At 47.9% G+C, this 18,399-nt stretch overlaps 1 protein-coding gene across 1 annotated transcript in view; it reads right to left on the bottom strand.

The window, feature by feature from the left end:
- The window catches only part of KCTD1 (potassium channel tetramerization domain containing 1), a 159,936-nt gene extending 141,822 nt beyond the window's left edge, over positions 1–18,114 (bottom strand). Inside the window, exons 1-2 of the mRNA XM_031690305.2 lie at positions 18,034–18,114; positions 16,550–16,673 (exon numbers count right to left, since the gene is read on the bottom strand). Of these exons, the coding sequence (XP_031546165.1) occupies positions 16,550–16,558 (9 nt within the window). The 5' untranslated portion in view covers positions 16,559–16,673; positions 18,034–18,114. The remainder of the gene's footprint in view (positions 1–16,549; positions 16,674–18,033) is intronic.
- Between the last annotated feature and the right edge of the window lie 285 nt (positions 18,115–18,399).

Here is an 18,399-nt window from a genome sequence, read left to right as displayed (position 1 = left end):
AGAGCACCCTGTGAATCTGCCCTCAGCAGGGGTCCTCCTGATGCCCTGCGGGGCTCGAGGGCCCATGCCCAGGTGGTCCTCCGTGGGCTGTGTGTGGACACCTGTGCCCGGCGAGCACATCTTTCCCACGGGCTGAGACAGAATTCTTCCTGCACAACTCTGTGAAACTGAGCTGCCAGACTGGTGCTGATCGGGAGTAACTAGTTTTTTTTCACATTTAGTGTTTTGTTTATCTTTGATGCATATTTTAATTTAAAAATTTCAGCTCTATTGAGGTGTAATTGACAAATGAAGATTGGAAGATATTTAAAATGAACATCGTGATAATTTGCTGTATGTAGACATTGTAAAAGCATCCCCCCAATCTGGTTAATTAACACATTTATCACCTTACACATTTGTCTCTTTTTTTTGGTGAGAACATTTAAGTTCTACTCTCTCAGCAAATCTCATTACACAATAAGTGTTATCAACTACAGTCGCCATGTTTCACAGTAGATCTTCAGACCTTACTCACTGTAGAGCTGAAAGTTTGTGCCCTTTAACTAAGTTCTCCTTATCTCCCCCAACCCCCAAGCCCCCAGCAGCCACTTTTCTACTCTCTGTTCCTGTGAGTTCGACTTTTTTTTTTCAAAGATTCCACTCAGATTGCTTACACAGACAGGGTCCCACAAAGTATATTTGCCTGAGGTCTCACACATCCAAGGGCTGGACCCATCACAGCTGCCCGGGGCCATTTTTCACCTCAACTGCTACCACTCCCATTACACAGAAAAGGAAACCGAGGCTCACAGAGGTTAAGCCTCACCCTGGTGATTCCCTGGCTGGATCGTGGTGAAGCAGGGACTTGGACTCCAGTGAGTTTGTAACCCACACGCTGCCTCGCCCATCTGGCCAAATCCAAGGGCACCTTGGATGAGTCCAGCCCCAGCGGCTGTGCTGCGAAGACTGCTGACATTTGGAAGAACAGGGCTCCTGCTTTTTCAAATTGCTTACATGGTTTTTGTTTGTTTTGGGTTTTTTTTTTTCCTGTGAGGTACTTAGAAATCTCCACGCACCTTCCACACATGGCTCTTTTGCTCCCTTCTCCTCCTGACTCCATGTCCTTTGGACCATTACCAGCTAGGGGTGCCACGTGCTCCTACTGCGCCCCAGTCCAGATCTGTCACAGAACGATGGAAACGCTCTAGAGCGTTAACTTTGGCTTCCTGTGAATGCTAGAGACTGTGAACAACGAAGGATGTTCTCTCAAATGGCACGGGGACTATCCAGATTGCTGGGGGTGGTGCTGAGGCTAGCTGTGAGGAGGAGGTGCCTGCGTGGGGGCAGGAAAGAGAGACGTGTTAAATCTTCTATTATGGGGTGGGCAGTGTCCCTAAAGGAGCATCCAGGGTGGGCACCCTCCCCGCTGCCGATTTTAAGAACAAGAAACAGAGGGGAGGTGGCCCATGACTAAGAGGCTCTGTAATCTTTCAGCGGAGGGAGGAAGCCCTGTCACTTCAGTGCGATAAGGCTTGTTTTCTGCTCTTTCCGGAATCTGCAGATTCCAGAACACAAAGAATTAGGAAGGCTCCTCTCTGTGAGTTCAGTGTTCAGTCTACCTTAGAAGCAGTATCTATAATGCAAACAGCACTGTCTTTGGGGTCTACTGACCTGGGCTGGAATCCCAGCTCTGCCAGTACACGTGCGACCCTATGAAAGTTACATAAAAACCCCTGTGCCTCAGTTTTCTCATCTGAAGAATGGAGATAATCATTCCTTCCTCAAACGGTTTGTTGTGAGGACTGAATAAGATGATGGTGGTACAGCGCCTGGTACAGAGGACACTGTAGCTAACATTATCATTCTTTTTGTCTTAGATGGTCTCATGGAGCACAGCCTGAGATCACGGCCTGGCTTTTCCGTGTGTTACTTCAAGATTCTGGGGAAATATCTCCCACGTACGTGTAGTCAGTTTTGAAAAACCAGTTGCAACTCAATCATCCATCAATATATACAATCATTTTGCACCCACTTTCTATTTCTAGCCTGTGTCACCACTGCAGGTAATGAAATTGAAGAGCCCCCAGCCTGCTACGTAGAATAGAAGCTTCTTTCACTTATCTTAAAGCTCCTGCTCTCACAGTTCCATGGCAGATGGCTTCGAGTTCACTCTAATCCTAACCATCATTTCCTAGACACTTGAACATCTCCTTCTTTGAACATTTTATTTATCTCTCACTCAAGTTTTTCTAGTAACTGTAAGACTTTCTTAAAGTACACCTGCAAGAGCTTTCCAGGGCTGAGCACTGTCTTCTTTCTCACCCTCAGTGTTTTGTGGGCTGTTTGGGTATCAGCACCTTAGCTAGCAGCCCTCATTTTGAGGTCAGATGTATCTAGTTTGAGTCATCTCTCTCCTGCTCTCTCCTGTTTATCAGCCACATGACCCAGTCCTATTCATATGGTGGCGGCGGGTTGATTCGTACCTGCCCAAGGCTGGCGGGGGTCCCGGGGCCCACGCGGGCAGCGGGCACGAGGCAGGAGCTCAGGACCGGGCGCTGCCTTCCCCCTGAGAGCAAAGCCTCATCTCCTCTTTACTGACTTTCTGGCCTCCCCACCCTACCTAATTTGCATACCATTGCCAACTTCTCTTCCGAAAGTGTGACTTGTAGCATGTGACCCTTCTACTCAAAAAAAATCTTCAAAAATTCCTCCTTGATCAGTCTTGCATGTAGAGCCCTGCCTGGAAGAGCCCCACAGTTTCCTCCCTCCACCTGTCTTCAAACATCTGAGGATCCTACAAATACCTGGAGATGCTGACAGGACCGTGGCCCAGCCCTCAGTCTTGGGGAGCCCGCAGTCCAGTTGACAGGGTGTGACACCGGCCCAGAGTCCAGGGGGAACCCAGAGGGAGAAACAAACACCCCAGGGAAGCTGAGGTCCGAGCTGCGTCTCCTTGTGTGAACAGGGGCTAGCTGAGCGGTGCTCACATCAGAGGAGACCTTGGGAAGAAAGGATGCCATAAAGAGAGAAGGTGCTGGCAGGGCACAGACTCTGGACGCACAGAAGCCTGGAGAGACTGAGGTCTGGGGCGTTAGTGGGTGGTAGAGCTGACACCAGTAAACAGAGCCAGGCGGGGGTGCAGGGCCCCCGAGGCCAGCCCGGGGCTTTGGGGTGTAGCCTGTGGGTGGTGGGAGGTTACGGAACAATCGTAAGTAGGGGGTGTAACATCATGTAATTTCCAAAGAAAAGATCGGTTTAATGGTCTAAAAGGATTTCATGGGTATTACAGAGAACTGGAAAAATATAGAAAATATAGAAAAATAAAAAGTAGAAAATAAAAATCCAGTGGCCCAGAGATAAACATTGACAACATCATTGTATTTACTCCTGATGCTCTCTCTCTCTCTCACCCTGGCCACTACGGGACAAGTGCTCGCTGCCTACCTAGCATTGGCACCAGAGCTTTCATCCGCACCCTAACAGCTGTAGACAAAGTTATTAACAGGAGGAAGCTTTAAGAAGCTTCTCTGGATCTCAGGGTCAGTAATGGCAGAGTTGGGCTTCCGGCCAGATTACGGGGCTCCGGCACCTGAGTTCTGAACCTCTAGGCTGGTTGGTGATTACACTGATCCACATCCACACACACACACATTAAGTTTTCTTTAAAATAGAGTTCAGGACCCTAATTTTCTGGATTGGGACTTTAAAAAGGATTTTGCTGAGAGCCCGAAGGCGCTGTCTAGGTGGGGGGGGGGTCAGAAAGTGTGGTGGGAGGGAGCGGGTAGATGGGGGCGGCAGCGGTCACGTGGAGGGTGATGGACACGCGAGGCAGCGAGGGTGGGCGCTGGGGGCGAGGATGCACGCAGAGACCCTTGGGAGGAAGAAGTAACAGACCTTGACCTGGGGCGTGTGTGTCTAGGCAGGAGCTGAGAGGAAGGCAGGCGCGAAGGAAACACCTGAGGATTCTCTACGGAGCACCTGGCGGATGGGAAAGCCATTAGCGGAGGGAGACGTTTGGGAGACCAGGCGGTGGCGAGTTCCCCTGGGGACCCCATGGGAGGGCGCGCCCCGCCAGCTGGACGTGTTCACTAAGCAGTTGGAGACACAGAGGGGAGTTGCTGCATGTTTGTACTGAAGTCAAGGGACATGGGGTTCCCTGGGAAGAACAGGCAGATAAAAAGGAGGCAGAAGCAGCTTAGGGACATGGGCAGAGAAGTTAACAGGGTAGGATAGTTGGATCCCAGAGTGGCCGACACACAGGGACCACAGAGCAGGGTGGCTGGGAACAGGAAGGGCCTCCGGAGTCACGGCTTTCTGCCCCAAACCCCAGGTTCGGGCTAATCCCTCATCCGCCATCAAACTCATTTTTAGGTGTTCATTTCCGGTTCGATTTACCTTCCCGTCCTGGCCTGCTGTGCCTCTGTGTCTCTAAGGCTGATTTATACTCTTAACCTCCTCCAGGAAGCCTTCCCAACTTGCTCCACTGGGCCTCCAGCTCCCTGCGCACAAGCCCCCCCTCACCCCGCCCCAGCATCCCTTCTGCACCATCACAGATCCTGTTTCCCCCGAGCTCTGCCTCCTTGGAGCCCGACGGGGCCTCATAACAAGGTGCTGATCAATTGGATGTTTATAACCCACAGCAGAGAGTGTATTATTTTGCCTGTATAGTGTGGTTTTTGGAAATACACTTTCTGTACCCCAGAAGCTCCTCTGCCTTTTTTAGCTCAGTCCCAGCTCCGTGGATTTTTCCCATGGCATATTCTTCCCGGTGGCCTGGCATTTTGCAACTCAAACACTCCACAGGCAGCCTGGGAGCTGAGACCCCACTTCTGTTCGCTTTCTTTCCCCATTTCTCCATCTTCCTCACTCCTGTTTTATGACAGCCCCTCATCCTGGAACCCACCGTGCCTTCCTTCCCGTGTGCCATGCCTGCCCAACCATGTGACTCTTTGTAACCACGTAGCTCTGATGGGGTTAAGGAGGGTGTCGTCTGCTCCATGTGCCTTCTTTTGGGACAGAACTCAGCAACATTCCACCAGCCCTCCCTAGGCAGCTACAGTAGGTGGCAGGTAACAGATCTCCAGAGAGCTTCCCAGCTTCACCTTGTGTTCCTTCAAGACTCACAGGTTCCCTGTAAAGCCAGAGAGAATCCTCACCCGTAGACATGTGTATCTGTATCTGTAGATGCGCGTGTGTGCATGATAAGCCAGTGACACTTAGGATGACAGTGATGTTGATCATAATAACTACCATTTGCTGATCACTTAGCACGTGCTGGGTACTACACAAAGCGCTTTACAGACAGTGCTTCATTTAATCCCCTCTTCCCTGCCTGCTGCTCTTTCACGCCCTGTGGAATCTTGGGGCTGCTCTGAAATCACTGCCATGTTGGATAGGCATTTTTGGCTTTCCCTTTGCAGGTGTGATGGGAGTAGACCCAGGAACTCTCCATGGTTAGTACGCAGGCTCTGGGGGAAATCCACGGCAGCACTGAAGTGAGAGGAGCCGGTCCTGCCTCATCTCTGCCTCTTACCGCCTCTCCCTCAGAGAGAAGCCACAGGTCAACTCGGGGAAGCAATGACATTTGACCTTCCCCCAGAGAGCCAGTGCCTGTGGGGCATGTGTCTGTGACAATATCCTACAAAATAAGCAATACTTGATGGAATTCTAGTTAGCTGTAAACAAAAAGATGCAGTTCAGGGAAAGTGTCCTTAAAAAGAAGAAACCATCTTCCCAATCTTGATTTTTAAACTTCCACTCCTGCTTAGGGCTATTATCATTTCAGGTGGAAAATGGCAGCAAATCAAATAGTACTGGTGTAGAAAAATACAAAATCGAGCCATAACCACTCCCTACTTCCTTAAATGATTTGCAGAAATATTCAGGGGAGGAAATAAAAAAGAGAACTTCAGAGAAAGAGGACTGGATTTGGGGACAAGCAGAGATTAAATTTGGTGTTTAAGGACAGGTAAGTAGCACAAAGCACTGGAAGACAGCAGAGGTTTTGATCCTAAGGTAAGTTAAAAATAAAGCCTCCTGGAACATCCTGGGCTTTGCAATGCTGTTCCATGCGTACACTAAAATAAAAGGTGATTTGAAAAGTACAGCCTGCGAGGGAGGAGAGGTGGGAGGGAGGTGTGAGTGGCCAGATTGTGGGGGGAGCTGTGTGCAGAAGTGGCTGTGAGCTTGCGAGGAGGGAGGCGGTGAAGCAGGGAGGTTTTCTGTTTCCTGTTGAAGGTTGATGTCTCCGTCAGCTCGGGCTGTTCCAATAAAATACTATACAGACAGGGTGGCTTAAACTGCAGAATTTTATTTTTCACAGTTCTGGATGCTGGGAAGTCCAAGGTCAAGGTGCTGACTGATTTGGCTTCTGGTGAGGGCTCTCCTCCTGGCTTGTTGATGGCTGCCTTCTAGCCGTGCATTAGCCGTGTGTTCACATGACTTCTTCGTGCTCCAGAGGAAAGAGTGAGCTCTCTGGTGTCTCTTCTTATAAGGAAACTAATCTTATCAGATCAGGGACCAACCCTTATGACCTCATTTACTCTTAATTATTTCCACAAAGGCCCTACCTCCAAGTACAATCAAATTGGGAGTCAGGGCTTTGAACATATGAATGTGCAGGAGGGGTAGGGGGACACAGACAGATGGGTTATTCTGCAAATAGTTAAAAGCTAAGGGGAAGGGGCCAGTGGAGAGAGGACAAATGAGAAACTGAGGAAGGGACAGCGGAGATGGAAGAGAGGACTTGTGGAGCCAAGGATGGGATTTTTGGTGTCAGGAAGTACAGGGAGTGGACAGTGTCTCCATAATTGTGAGGCCAGTTTACCTGGTAAGTGGGGATGGGTCTGGAACCTAAGAAGAGTAAAAAGATCCAGGAGAGCCTCCTTGGGGAACAAGACAAGAAGTGAACTGGGCACTGCCATGTGACATCCAAGGGCCAGCCAGCCACACTGAGATAAGTCGATTGCCATCAGGCATCAGCTTTAATGTCACCTCTTTCTGGAGGTCTCACCTGACCACCCTGTTTTAATTTTCTGCATAGCACTTAATCGTATCTGAATTAAGCTCTTACTTCTCCCTGTCGGATGTAAACTCCATGAGACCCTGGACTTTTCTGCCTCGCTTGTCGCTGGATTTCTAAAACGTACAGCAGTGCCTGTCTGTAGAATTCGCATGCCTTTCCCTTATTCAGGCCACATTCACCGCCCAGCAACACACATGACTGGCCGGGTTCCCGTGACTCCACTGGTCATGAACTCTGTGGCTGTTTCTGCTAAGAGGATCAGCAACACTGGAGGTATGTCTAGAAACTGCAGTTCTTAAATAGCTAGTTTGACTTGTGCAAACTTCAACTGGTCCATGTCTCAGATACTTTGGATTTTTGACATACAGGACTGTCCACCACTAAAGAAGCAGTCATTCTAAAAATGTGGCCCTCATTTAGAGAGCTGTCTGTTCTCCCAAACCTCACTTGGGCATCCTGCAGAAAGTAAGTCCATTTGATTCTAGACTCTAAAACCTGTCTTTTTTTTACCAGGCTTGGAATGGCGTTTCTGAGCAGAGAAAGGCTGAGCTACTTCATAACGCAGGTGAATTTCTTTCTCTGTTATGAGTTCCTGAAAGTCACAGGCAAGAGAGCTATGCTGAGAGCTGGCTCTCTTGTATGAGAGGAAGGTGATGGCCGTTCTAGCAGAGTACCTGGACCTTCCTACCTCCTCATAAAAGAATGAGCTGTGACTCTCAGGAGAGGAAAGAGTGGGACGAGCCCCAAACTTTGCTGGCCATTCATCATGTTTGAAATGGTTCTGAGGCTATAAATATCTAAGGGCCCTGATGGAAAACTTAAAGGGTAAGACATTTCACATTTTCCACGTGCCTCATCTTATACGATTGGAACATAACCCCGCAGTCCTTCACTGCTGATTTCTCTTCTCTCTGAATCACTGTGGCAGTTATAGCGGGACCCACCTTTTAGTGCTTTAATACATGACGGTCTCACCGGCAATTTGTTTTCCTGTGTTACTGACAGAGTGGGGCACAGAGTAAACATTTTTTCTTCATTTGATAAGATGGGGAAAGTACCCACCTTCTAGGGTGGCTGAGAGGATTAGAGGAGTTAACATACATGGGGCTTCTAGCACAAGGAAAGTGTTTAATAACTACTAGCTAAAATTAGTAACAATCATTATTAATAAGAGACAGTAGTGCCTGGGGGGAACAAAAGCATGGACCCTGCAGCCTGCGGCCATCATTCAAATCCTGTGACCTTGGGTGAGCTACTTCATCTCTCTGTGCCTTGATTTCCTTATTTCAAGACTGGGGATACCAAGAGTACCGCCTTCTTGAATGATGAAGATTCGACAACATCGCAAAGTCCTTGGAAAACAGCCTGGCACACAGAAGCATCACACTGGTGTCACATACTTAATTCATAGAACAACCCTCTGAGCTGGTTGTCAGTATCCGTACTTGTACAGATGATGAAGCCAAGGTTTGGGGTCACACCGCGAACAGTGGGTCCACAGTTCTAAGCGACTTGAAGACCAAAGCTCATTTCACTACCACACACGAGAGGGTTACATGTGGGTCTATGGTTGCGCGTGACGCTTCCATCCCCTGGAGGCACAAGCCTACTAAAACGGGTTATCATCTTTCCCGGTATTCCTGATTACTAACTGGCAACCTGGACGGACGCTCTCAACCCACAGCAAGTGGTAGCATCCTAGTTGCTGGAAGTTGACAGCACTTTCTTCCACTGATTTACTTTAAGCAAACGAAACAGCCTCTTGGAAGCCGGCAGTGAGTGGATCTGACAGCTCACAGTGCCTGCTCTCTCTCCCTTGCCTGGACCACAGCACATGGGTGACTCCAAGGCGTGGATTCTTCCAGCTATCCAGTGGAGCCTCTGTTATTCCTGCAAAGGAGTCAAGGGAGGTTTTAAAAGTTGGCTCAGACTTCCTTTTCCACTGAGGGTGGGGCAATGTTGAGAAACTAAGAGAAAGACCAGAGGCTATTCCAAGAATTTGCTTGTGAGTGTACACCACTGCCATCTGCTGGATGGAATGGGTATCAGACCAATTCCGATGTTTCTCTGCTGCGTAATAAACAAATTCACTGGTTCCCATTGTGGGTGCAGAACCCAGTGGTTTCATCATTTCATAACAGCAGTTCTAAATGTCTGCATGTTTTGGAAACTTCATGATACTTGTGCCTAGAAGGACCTTCACGTGAGTCATCAGAAGATAAACTGATGACATCTTTGAAGCAATGTCCTATTTAGCACTAATACTGCTGATCAAATTTGGTCTGTTCCCAAATGGTTGATCTAACTGGTTAGCAGAAGCCCACAACTCTCAGGCAAGGGCATGTAGCAGAACTTGGGCCCTCTTGTTAAAGGCAAAAAGCTCCTACAGGGAAGTGAAGTCACTGCCTGGCTTTAATCTTGTATCTTCTGAAATTCTGTGTTCATATACCCAACAATTATTTATCGTGCACTTATCCTGTGTGCCAGGCACTGTATCACTGTATTAGGGGTTGAGAAAGCAAAGATGAATGAACATAGTCCCTGCTCTTAATAACAGCCTATGGATATTTCCTGAGTGCTTACTACGTGCTGGGCGTGTATATCCAATTACATCTCATTTGATCCTCAAGACGACCCTAGAATCTATTCTAATCTCACTTGTAGTCTTCTCATATGATTACCTCATTTGTAGTGACTTTTACTATCTCAATTACCATTCAGAAAACTGAAGCTGAGAGATTTAATTAGTTTATCCAAGAAAATACAGGTAGGAAGAGCCGGAGTGGGATCTGAATACTGGGGTAGTAGGAGCAGGAAGGCAGAGGAGAGATGTGTTGATAACATGGACCAATGTAATTCCCCCACAACCTCCATAGAGAGTCTGGGTCTTCCATTTCACACACATCTTCTGTCCCATTACCTAGTTTTCCAACAAAGTGAGAGGATTACAAAACAGTAAGTGATGACAGCAGTCAATGCTTTGGAAAGATTTATCAGGAAGAATATCGCTTCCTCTAGCAAGCATTTGAAATCTATCTAGTTAACATCCTTTTTAGTTCATAACTCTTCTTCCTAAGAGCAGCCTTGGTGTCAGCAGCAAGACCTGCGTTGTTGTCAGTTCTCACTGGACAGAAAACAACTCCGTGTTTTGGTCAGCGTGACAGAGGACGCGAGAGGGACAGATTTGCTCAGCACGGGCTAGGGAGCAATTTGGATGTCTGAGAGCAACAGTCTCAAGCTGCTTTTTATTTTTCCTCCCTCTTGGTATAAGAGGGGCTGCTGGTGCTGGTGGAGAGATACAGGGTGGGCAGTGGGGAGAGGAGAGGGAAGAGAGGATGAAGAGAAGCTGCAGGCAGAGAAGAAAGTGCTCTGTGCCTAGTGCCTGTGCAAAGTGCCCAGATGCTACTACTGGACAGAAAACCAGGAGTGTAGGGGGCAGAAAAGTGCCTAATGGCAGGTTAGGGCTTTGTTGCCAGCCTGCCGGGCTACAGTCCCTGCTCCACCACTAGCCTAGCGTTTGACCTCAGGCAAGTCACGTGATCCTTTCTAATCTTCACCCATGAGTTGGGGTTGCCTCACAGTGTTGTTTTGGGCGCTCAGTGACGTAGTCCAGACTGGCCTTGCAGCAAGGGGCCAGAATTCAGAGGGAGCTTTTAGAAAAATTACTCTTTAGGGTTGCTTGATGCTACTTATTTGCACATCAGTTTTTGCCATTTGTGCTCTGGAGTTTTCCCTCTCAACAATCCCATGAGGCAGGTTAGCGAGATATAAATCATCGCCGTATATACAGAAGAAATAGATCCCCAGGTGACTTAGCTAAAATGAAGACGTTTTTCCAACCAGAGCCCGCCCTGAGGGCCACCCACCCAAGAACCACCAGGAAAAGCATCTTACGGAATTGCAATTGTGTCTCAGACCACAATGCAGAGAGCGATATTCAAATTGTTTCCTGGAAATAACTGAAACTCAGATTTCTTGGAAGGAGCTCCCACCTGGAATTTCCTGGAAGGAGTACAGCCAGAAGGGGGAAAAGCTCTTATAAAGCATCCATGGCAATTTTTTTTGAAAGTCTCTTTCTAATAGATTTTGAGGATGAAAGAAAAACAGAACGCTGAATTTTAGATTATTTTAAAATTAATCAACTCGTCATCAGCCAATGCTCTCTTTGTGGTAAATAACCACCAAAACATGATTTCCCTATTGTTATACATGTTTGTGAAGCCAGATGTGGGGGGTGAAGTTTTAGAGAAATAAGAACAAATGGAAATAAGAGAGAAGATATCAGAAATACCAAAAAAATAATGTCCACTTAAGGAACGTGTAAAAATGTTGCATTGAGACAAGACCAGCTAAGGATCAGTACAAAAAGAGGCACGTGAAGGAGAAACACAGTAAAATCTAACTGGGAGAAAGCAGAGCTGAGTAAACTCTCATCAGACCAAACTTTACTGTGTTAAGTTCCTTAAAAGTTTTTTTTTTTCAATGAATGATTTGCAATAATTGTGCCAGTTATTTGTATGTAAGTGGGCTTTTTAAAAGCATGATTGAACAGTTAATTTTTATAGTCATTTAATTCATGTTTATATTATTTTTCGGCACAATTAATTTGCACTGTAAGGCACAGACTTGATTTTGTTTCAGAAGGTTAAACACAGGCCTATTCAAATGATGAATTCCAACAGAGCTGGAGTTGGAGAAATGAAACATCACGGAGCAGTTCATAAACGAAAAGGCATCTTGGCTAACAGGACAAGAGCGGGGAGATCAGTGCCTGACACACAGTAGGTGCTCTGTACACGGTTGGTGAACAAATTGGAGGGATTAAAGACTGACCTTGGTTTCCCACGTGAATTCAGTTAGGATGTGAATGAGACTTGTCTTTGCTACTCATTCTGGCTAGAAATAAAGTGAAAGGTACAAAATCTACCCAAGTCTTCAGAATCCCCATGTCCATCCCATTACTGTGTTAGAAACCCAGGTGTCCACTTGCCATCTCTGTCTCTCCTTGTTAACCCATCAGGTATCCTTTCCTACATGCTGTCAATTTCACCTTGCAAATGGATCTCCCATCCCTGTGTCCCTTGCTACTGCCCTAACCCCAGCTGTATCTTCCCTTGCCTGGACGACTGTAATAGCCTTCCAAGGGCTATACTTCATCCACTCTGGGCCCCTCTATTCACTGCCCACAGTGACACCAGAAGTATCCTTGCAAAATACAGATCTGATTATGTCAGTGCCGCCCCCTCCCAATTCTCCTGGCCCACCCCTTCACTCTGCTCTTAGGGTTAAGACCAGGGGCCTGTTCTGCAACCGCCTCTCCCATCACTGCCCCTTCCCTCTCTTAACTCCACCTACCTAATCCTTGAGTCCTCCTCCCTGGGCCTCGCCTCTCCCTGCTTGGAAAATGCCGTTCCCTCTTCCCTCTGCCTGGAACCTACTTCTGTTCTGTCGGCTTCTCCTGCCCCTGCCTCTTCATCACTTAGATCTGCTTGTAATACTTCCTCTGGAACCCTGGCCCCAGTCTTGGCTACTTTGCCTCTATTCGGTTAGTGCTATTGGAATCCCATGTTTCTTTTCTTTCAAAGCACTATTCTCTGTCTGTCCCTTGTTCAACTGTTTGATTAACATGTGTCTCCCTACCTGAATCATAAATTCCAGGAGACGGAGGACTCTGAATGCTTTTTCTCACCGTTGTGGTGTCTCTGGCATCTAGCAGTGTCTTGCACACAGCAGGCACAAATAAATGTTTGTGGAATGAATGAATGAGCTTAATGAATACTGTCTTGTTACTCTTAAAGGCTAATCTCTCTGTTTTGCTCTCTGCACGATTATCTCAAACTAAAATCACCAAGAAGCATAATGTGATTTACATCTAGTATGTTTTTATGAATGAAAACACTGTTACAGTGCCTATGAAAACTGAATTGTCTCACTTCTGCATTAATTAAAAAAATTCTTTCTCACTTCTGCATGAGCTATTAAAATAAGCATACATGCTTGCATCTAAAAATTTCATTCTTCCCCAAGATAGTTCATCCTAAAGATAAAGAAGATAAAAGCTTCATTGGCTTGGGAAATTATAAATTGCACTCTCAAAGAAGGTTGAGAAATGCAGTGTAACATGCAACTAAATAAAAGCCTTGGTGAACTGATAGTTCACAAGTGAACCAACATCCTTTGAATGACTCAAAAGCCATGTAGATGGGAAACTATATTAGCAGAAAACATCACATTTCAGGATGAGAAAACAATCATTCTGATTTTAGACACGTCAAGACAAGCATTGGTGCAAGCAACTTATTCCTACAGGTAAACGGAAGTTTAATTTTCAGAAAGTTCTCTGATATAATACATTTTTCGCTAATTCCTTTTACATTTAAAAGCAAATTGCTCTGGATAAATAATTGTAGGCCAAAAGGTCCATGATGCTATTCAACGAATTGAATAATCTGTTTTCATCATCATGTAGTAGAAGTCTTATTACAGTTACTTTCCTAGTACTTAGGTAGGATAATTTGTACAATAATTACTGAATATTCTCCAAAATAAGTACCTCACGTCAGAGTAATGTGAATGGCCAGTAAATTACTATTACTCAAATATGTCTGAATCAAGCTATCATTTCCCATCCTATGATGCAAGCCCTGGCAAAGAATTATAAACAAGAAAATCTCACAGCTTAGAAGAGAGACCTCTAGTGTGTGTTAGAGAACTTTATATTGGGCTTCAGGCATAATGAATACAGCAAAATCACTGCAGTCATTTTGAATACTGTAGTGGGAGATTTTTTTTTTTTTTGCCAACAATCATTCACGCTTGGTTCACTTCAAAATTTCTTCCCAGCAAATGTATGATATTTTTGCCTAATCAGTTCCTTTCTTTTTATAAATATAACTGCCTAAACCAACGAAGTTTTCTCTGGGATGCAAAGTTTTAAAATTCAATGATCACCTTTGCGACCTAATTAGTAAACATGAAACCTACTGTCGTCATAACAATTGCTAACAATTCTTTCCATTCAAGCAGCAGCAGGACACCCGAGCCAAATTGTTGTAGTCAGTGTGTAGTCTTCTGAACACCAGCCCCTCCTGGTAAACCAACTGCCACACAAACATAAACACGCGGAATAGATGGGCACACTGCCCATTATCCAGGAGACAAATGGATCCACTACTATTTCAAATTCACCAAGTAGGTTAGCTGTTAGTTTCCACAGATTCCCACATATGCAGGTAAATTCCTTGATGTAAGATCAGGTTTGATGAATCATTCTATGGCATCAGCCTCTGCCTTTAAAAACTCTTTTATTTTCTCCTTTTCCACATTAAAAACACATCTGAGATACACACAGACAGTATTTCTCTAAAACACACACACACATACACACAAAACAGGAGGTCTCTTAAGGAGTCTACTGCTGAGAAGGTAAAAGCATTTTGCTCATTTTTAATTTGCTAAAACAATCCAAGCATGCTTGGTACCCAGAGGGTATTCTCAAATAAACTTGTATCTCTAGCTGCCAGCTTAGTTGATTGAAAACAGAAGGCAAACGTTTCTTAAAGAATGAGTATGTTAAACTGTTACGTCCCTCCCAGCTCCACCACGGACACACACGGACACACACACACACACACACACACACACACACACACACACGTCAAGGATTTGCTCGAAAGCAGCCAGTTCTACGATCTGGGAGATAATGCAGCATTTGTACCAAATAACTTCTGCCTACTGCGGGGCACGTCTGAGCGAGGAAGCCAGTGTGGGCAGTTCCTGCGTGCCTTTCTCCACGCACAAAGCCGACACCCAACTTTGCTAACTTAGTTGGCTCCCGCCCAGCCGGCCCCCGAAGCACAGTCACGGTGAAAACGTTTTAATACCAGAAAATCATTTCCACGGCACAGTGCAAGTGTTCGAAAGCACAAAGGCAGGCACTGTCGACCCGCGCTAGATAGGAAGTTGCGGTACTCGGGGCGGCGGCGCGGAGCACGCGTCCAGGTAAGGGATTCCTGCACCAAGGCTCCCGTTTCCTCGTCCTGGTGGGTTTGGGGGCTCTACCTCACTTTTCACGCGAATTCACCAGAACGCGCCCCCGACTCGGTTCTTTTTCCAGGAGGCGCTTACTCTATTTTCCAGCCAAGTCCCTCTGGGGGGCGGGAGAGGAAGCACACTCCACATTTCAATAAAGAGGGGCGGCGGGGGTGGGGGCTGGGGGGAGCAAAGAGGTCAGAAAAGAGCCGAACTGTATCCCTCCCGCCCACCTCGGTGCCCCAAGCACCGGTTCAGACGGCGGAGACGGGAGGCGGTCAGGAAACTCTGTCCCTTTAAGGGAACCTTGGCCGCCAGAAGGGGAGGGAAGGATGCGGGCTCCGGACTCGGCGCTGCAGGCACCGCGGAGCCGAGGCGAGCGCAGCAAAGCCACAGCCATTACCTGCAGCGCTCACATCCTTCCCCTGCCCCGGCGCCCCCTCGCCGGTCCCCGCCTCCCAGGGAGACCTCTAATCCGGAGCACGTGCCTTGCCCTTTATCAGGGGAGGAGGTGGCGAGAAAGAGGAATGAGAGCTTTTTAAAAATAAATGGAACGTTTGCACCCAAAGCGGGGGGTGGGGGGCTGGAAAAGGGAGGGGGTGGGAGGGGGCTTTAAAGGCGCCCGGGTGGGCGGAGGCGGCGAATCCGGATCAGCCCGGCCGGAGACGGACGGCGGACAGCGCTGGGCACCCGGCGCCGCTCACAAAGGGGAGCGGCGCGGCCCGGCCCGGGCACCGGGGGAAGAAAAAACCGCCCCGGGGCCCAGTCCGCTTGGCAGCCACAATGGCGTCTTTCACGGGGCGTCGGGGGGCGTCGCGGAGGCTGCCGCGGGGAGGGGGCGGCGGTCCACCCCCCGGGCGGGTGCGGAGCCCCGGGCGCAGCCGCCCCCGCGCGCCCAGCAGGGCCGTGCGCACCGCTGGGGGCGCTCCGGCCGGCGGCGGCGGGTCGGGGCCCGCGGCGCCGGGAGGCTCTCGGCGGGGCCGGTTCGCGGGCGCGGAGCTCGGCGCTGGGGAAGAAAGGGACGCGCGCGGCTCTGGCGAGGAGGGAGGGGTGAGGGAGGGCGGGGAGGGGGAGCGCGGCTGCAAAGCGGCCGCCGGCGAGGCTGGCGCGCGAGCGGCGGGCGGGCGGGCGGCGCTGGCACGGGCTCCGAGAGCCGCGGCCGCTCCGCTCCGAGAGCCGGAACCGGGCCCCCAGATCCGGAAGCCCGGCCCCGGCACGCCGACTCCCGGCCTCCCGGCCCCGGCCGGCCGCGCCCGCTCCTGCTGCCCGCTCCGCCCCGCTCGCGCCCGGGGAGGAACGCCGAGGAGCTGCGGGAGCAGCCCCGGAGGAGGCGGCGGCCGCTGCCCCGCCGCCAGTCCGAGCGGCTCGCGAGCCGCGGCAGCGGGCTGTGTGTGTGCGAGTGTGCCGCGCTCTCGCCCCATGCCTGGCACATGCGTAAAAGCGAGTTGCGCCCAAAGTCCCAGCCATACCCTCCTTAGCAAATAATAACAAACCCAAACCGTCAGATCTTACCTGAAACATTGAAGCACAAAGTCTCTCTCCAAGTCCCCTTTTCCTTTTCCTCTCCCCCCTTTTCCGATTTCTCTCCCAGCGATCTGCTCGGCTCGCCACACCAGAGAGAAATGCAATAGCTTGGCTAAGGTAGACAGAACAAAATACAGAGAAGAGTTGCTCCAGGGCTTTGAAACCCCTCAAGGCAAGGATCAGGATACAATTAGCTCATGCCTCTACCTCCAGTCTAAATCAATCTCCAAAATAAAACTTAAATCAAATTAGCTGATCACAGGGCAGACAATTGATCTCCTTCAAAAATAAATCTCTACATAGACGTATAGATAAATATACATATAGGAAATTTTTCCCCAGTTTTTTGGGGGGGGGGTAGAGAAACAGTCTTATTCCAGCCTCCAACTTGCTTTTTACCCTCCTCTTGCACAGAAAAGCTGATTTTAATCGTTGTGATTAGTTTTGATGTAACGTTTCCGCGGGCGATTTCTGCAAATGGATGGAGTGTTTCTTTGCCAAAAGAGGGAAAAGCAGCAGATGATGATAATTATAAGGATTGTTGGTTGTTTCTTTTTATTTGTGTTTAGGGCTCTCTCTTCACTTTCTCAAGTTGACCTGACATTGCGGTTACACCGAGGTCGGCAACTTGTTGATGAGGGTCACCGCCCTGTCTGATCAAAGGATAGGTGATAATTTGGCAATAGAGCAGCACATTTTTGGTTCCTTTGGCGACATAACGTCCCAAATGACGTGGATAAAAATAAGCACATGCAGTCTGCTTTGCCCCAATCAAGTCTGAATCAGCGCCTGGGGGTGATACACAAACTCATTTCAAATGTTCAACCATGCAGAATTGCAAAAAGATTGAAGGAGTTGCACTGCATTTTTTTTCAATAGCCAAATTAAAAGAAAACAAAACCTACATTAGGTGTAGCCAAGGACCTACCGTTTAGGTTTATTTGATCAGCCTGGTAAACATACCTCCCCTGCTCCCTTCTCTTTGCTTCCCTCCACCTGGTATCTTTTATGGAGGGGTTTGTATAATTCCATTATTTGCTCAACAGAGCTAAAAAGACTCTCACATAAACACATTTCCCCAGATTGCTACTCTAGTTCTGACCTCCCCCACTCCCCATCACTTCTTCCTCCCTGGGTCTTTGTTCAAAAAGACTGTGCCTGAGCCAGTCCTTATCTTAATTCTCTTTAGTTAGAGTGGGATGTTTGGTTGTAACTCAAGGGTCACCTCCCATTAGTGTTATATCTGTGCAGGATACTTTTTGAAATGGTATTTTTTTTTGAGCACTTCACAGTTCATTAATTCAAAGACTTTGCTGACATTTCTTATGAAAAAGACCAGGCTGTAAGGCCAAGGATACTAAAAAAAGAAAGAAAGGGGGGAAAAAAACCCTAAATAGAACCAGACATGTCCTGTGAATACCTGCAATTGGCAGGATTTCACAGGAACTATTTTTTTTAAGCCAGCCTTTTACCTTGAAGGTCAGCAGCCTCTCCAATACCAGCAGAGAAGGGAAGGTCCAAGCTTTGAAAATGTGTAGTTGATCAGATCAGTGCTGTCATGACAAGAGAGATTAATTTCATCATGAGAATCAGGGGTGTTGGTAGATTTTTTTAACATTAATAAGTTCATATGACATAGGAGTCTGGTTTGAGAACATCAATACCTTATATATAGCAAGAAAAAAAGAACACCTTTACAAAACAACTCAAAATTACGTTGTTCTTCGCACATTCTCTTTCATTCTCCCCTCAACACACACACACACACACACACACACACACACACACACACACACACACACGGTAGATGTATTCTCTGATCTGCAATCAAAAATTTT

This window comes from Vicugna pacos, chromosome 24 (assembly GCF_048564905.1).
Source record: "Vicugna pacos chromosome 24, VicPac4, whole genome shotgun sequence".
In the NCBI taxonomy this organism is placed as follows: Eukaryota; Metazoa; Chordata; class Mammalia; order Artiodactyla; family Camelidae; genus Vicugna; species Vicugna pacos.
This window is presented reverse-complemented; position numbering and strand designations above follow the sequence as displayed.